The 1,334-nt window shown below is 34.5% G+C and overlaps 1 protein-coding gene across 1 annotated transcript in view; it reads left to right on the top strand.

The window, feature by feature from the left end:
* LOC119589100 (phenoloxidase-activating factor 2-like) overlaps window positions 1-675 on the top strand; it is a 9,701-nt gene extending 9,026 nt beyond the window's left edge. The window contains exon 9 of the mRNA XM_037937677.1: window positions 161-675. Coding sequence (XP_037793605.1) covers window positions 161-167 — 7 coding nt within the window. The 3' untranslated portion in view covers window positions 168-675. The remainder of the gene's footprint in view (window positions 1-160) is intronic.
* The last annotated feature ends 659 nt before the right edge of the window (window positions 676-1,334 follow it).

The following is a 1,334-nucleotide window of genomic DNA, read 5'->3' as shown; positions in this document are numbered from 1 at the left end:
GCCTATTGAATCACCATAATTCAGTATATTGTAATACTACCATATACTAAATTATCTATGATATACAGTAAACGGATGTACAGTTTCATTAAATAAGAATATTGTATGAATTCAAATTGCCCGTTTAGTTACTAACAGCCTTTCCTTTTTATGCTTGCAGATTTTAGAAGGGATGGCCCACACGACCAATCTATCTCTACAAAAAAAACTATTGAAACATTCCATCCATGTGTACATACTCCTAAGCATATAAATAATGATAATAATAGTTAAAAAACGCTGATTGTGATTCCTGGTTAATGTTCACGTATTCGTATGCAAATTTATCGGGAAATTCGTGGGCTACGTGTGTATTTCTTTACGAGTAAGAATTCCATGATGTTACCCTCACTTTCACAAATACATTTGTACTTTTTATAGAAAAATAATCTAAATGAGGATGGATGAAATGTCATATTTATTTCCTCAGGGTGTGAGTATCTTTTTTAGAACATAATGACAGAAGAGAAAGTAATTTTCTCCTGTGGCTGTCCTCTTTATGGTGTCGATAAAATTGAAAGTAATTGCATAAAACTTCAGGCGCGTAGGCGAGATGAATGATTTTTGTTACTACTGCTGTGATGTTATTCTCTTGTTTTTAACCTATAATGGTGCAATAAATTACGTATTAATTTTTTTTGTCTCTTTCTCGTCCCTCCTTATGTGCAAATAAAAAGAAAAGAATGGATAAACAATATGTGTATTTCTATATTTCTTTCGCACCTGAGATATTATGAATTGTATTTCGTGTCTTCTTCTCTGTTATAACACATTTTCAATAGATATTTAATAATTACACAAAGCTGTTTCATAAAATGTTTAATTAACACATGAAACTATTTGGTTTAATCACGCTATAGTCTTTGGTTTCAGTGGCTTGATGATAATCACACTAGGGAATTGCAATGAAATTGCTACAGTTCCTGTTTTCTATTTTATGTTGCACCGAGGCAAAGTTACTATAGAGCATTTTAAAGGAGCGGCCAAGGGGTCGGGGGGGAGGGGGGGAGGTCTCACAAGGAGCAATGGAAAATATATAGCATTTAATGTTATACATATCAGGGAACGATGATATAGGTAAGTTGAAACATTATTCTGTTATGTATAGTTTGCTTTAGAGACTAAAGCAGCTTGTTGACCCCGTGTTTGGGAGTCGGCTGGGGGAGGGGGGCAGCGTGCCTTTCCCGTGTGGAGTCGCCACTATACTGAAGTATTCTAGATATTATCATTTTCTCTGTGAAAGGATATACAAAAGGAATAATTTATGTTTCTCAGGTTTCTTCACCGCAGTACAA

The sequence above is a fragment of the Penaeus monodon genome, chromosome 25 (genome assembly GCF_015228065.2).
Source record: "Penaeus monodon isolate SGIC_2016 chromosome 25, NSTDA_Pmon_1, whole genome shotgun sequence".
Classification (NCBI taxonomy): domain Eukaryota; kingdom Metazoa; phylum Arthropoda; class Malacostraca; order Decapoda; family Penaeidae; genus Penaeus; species Penaeus monodon.
Note: the sequence above shows the minus strand (reverse complement) of the source record. Positions and strands in the feature narration are given on the sequence as shown.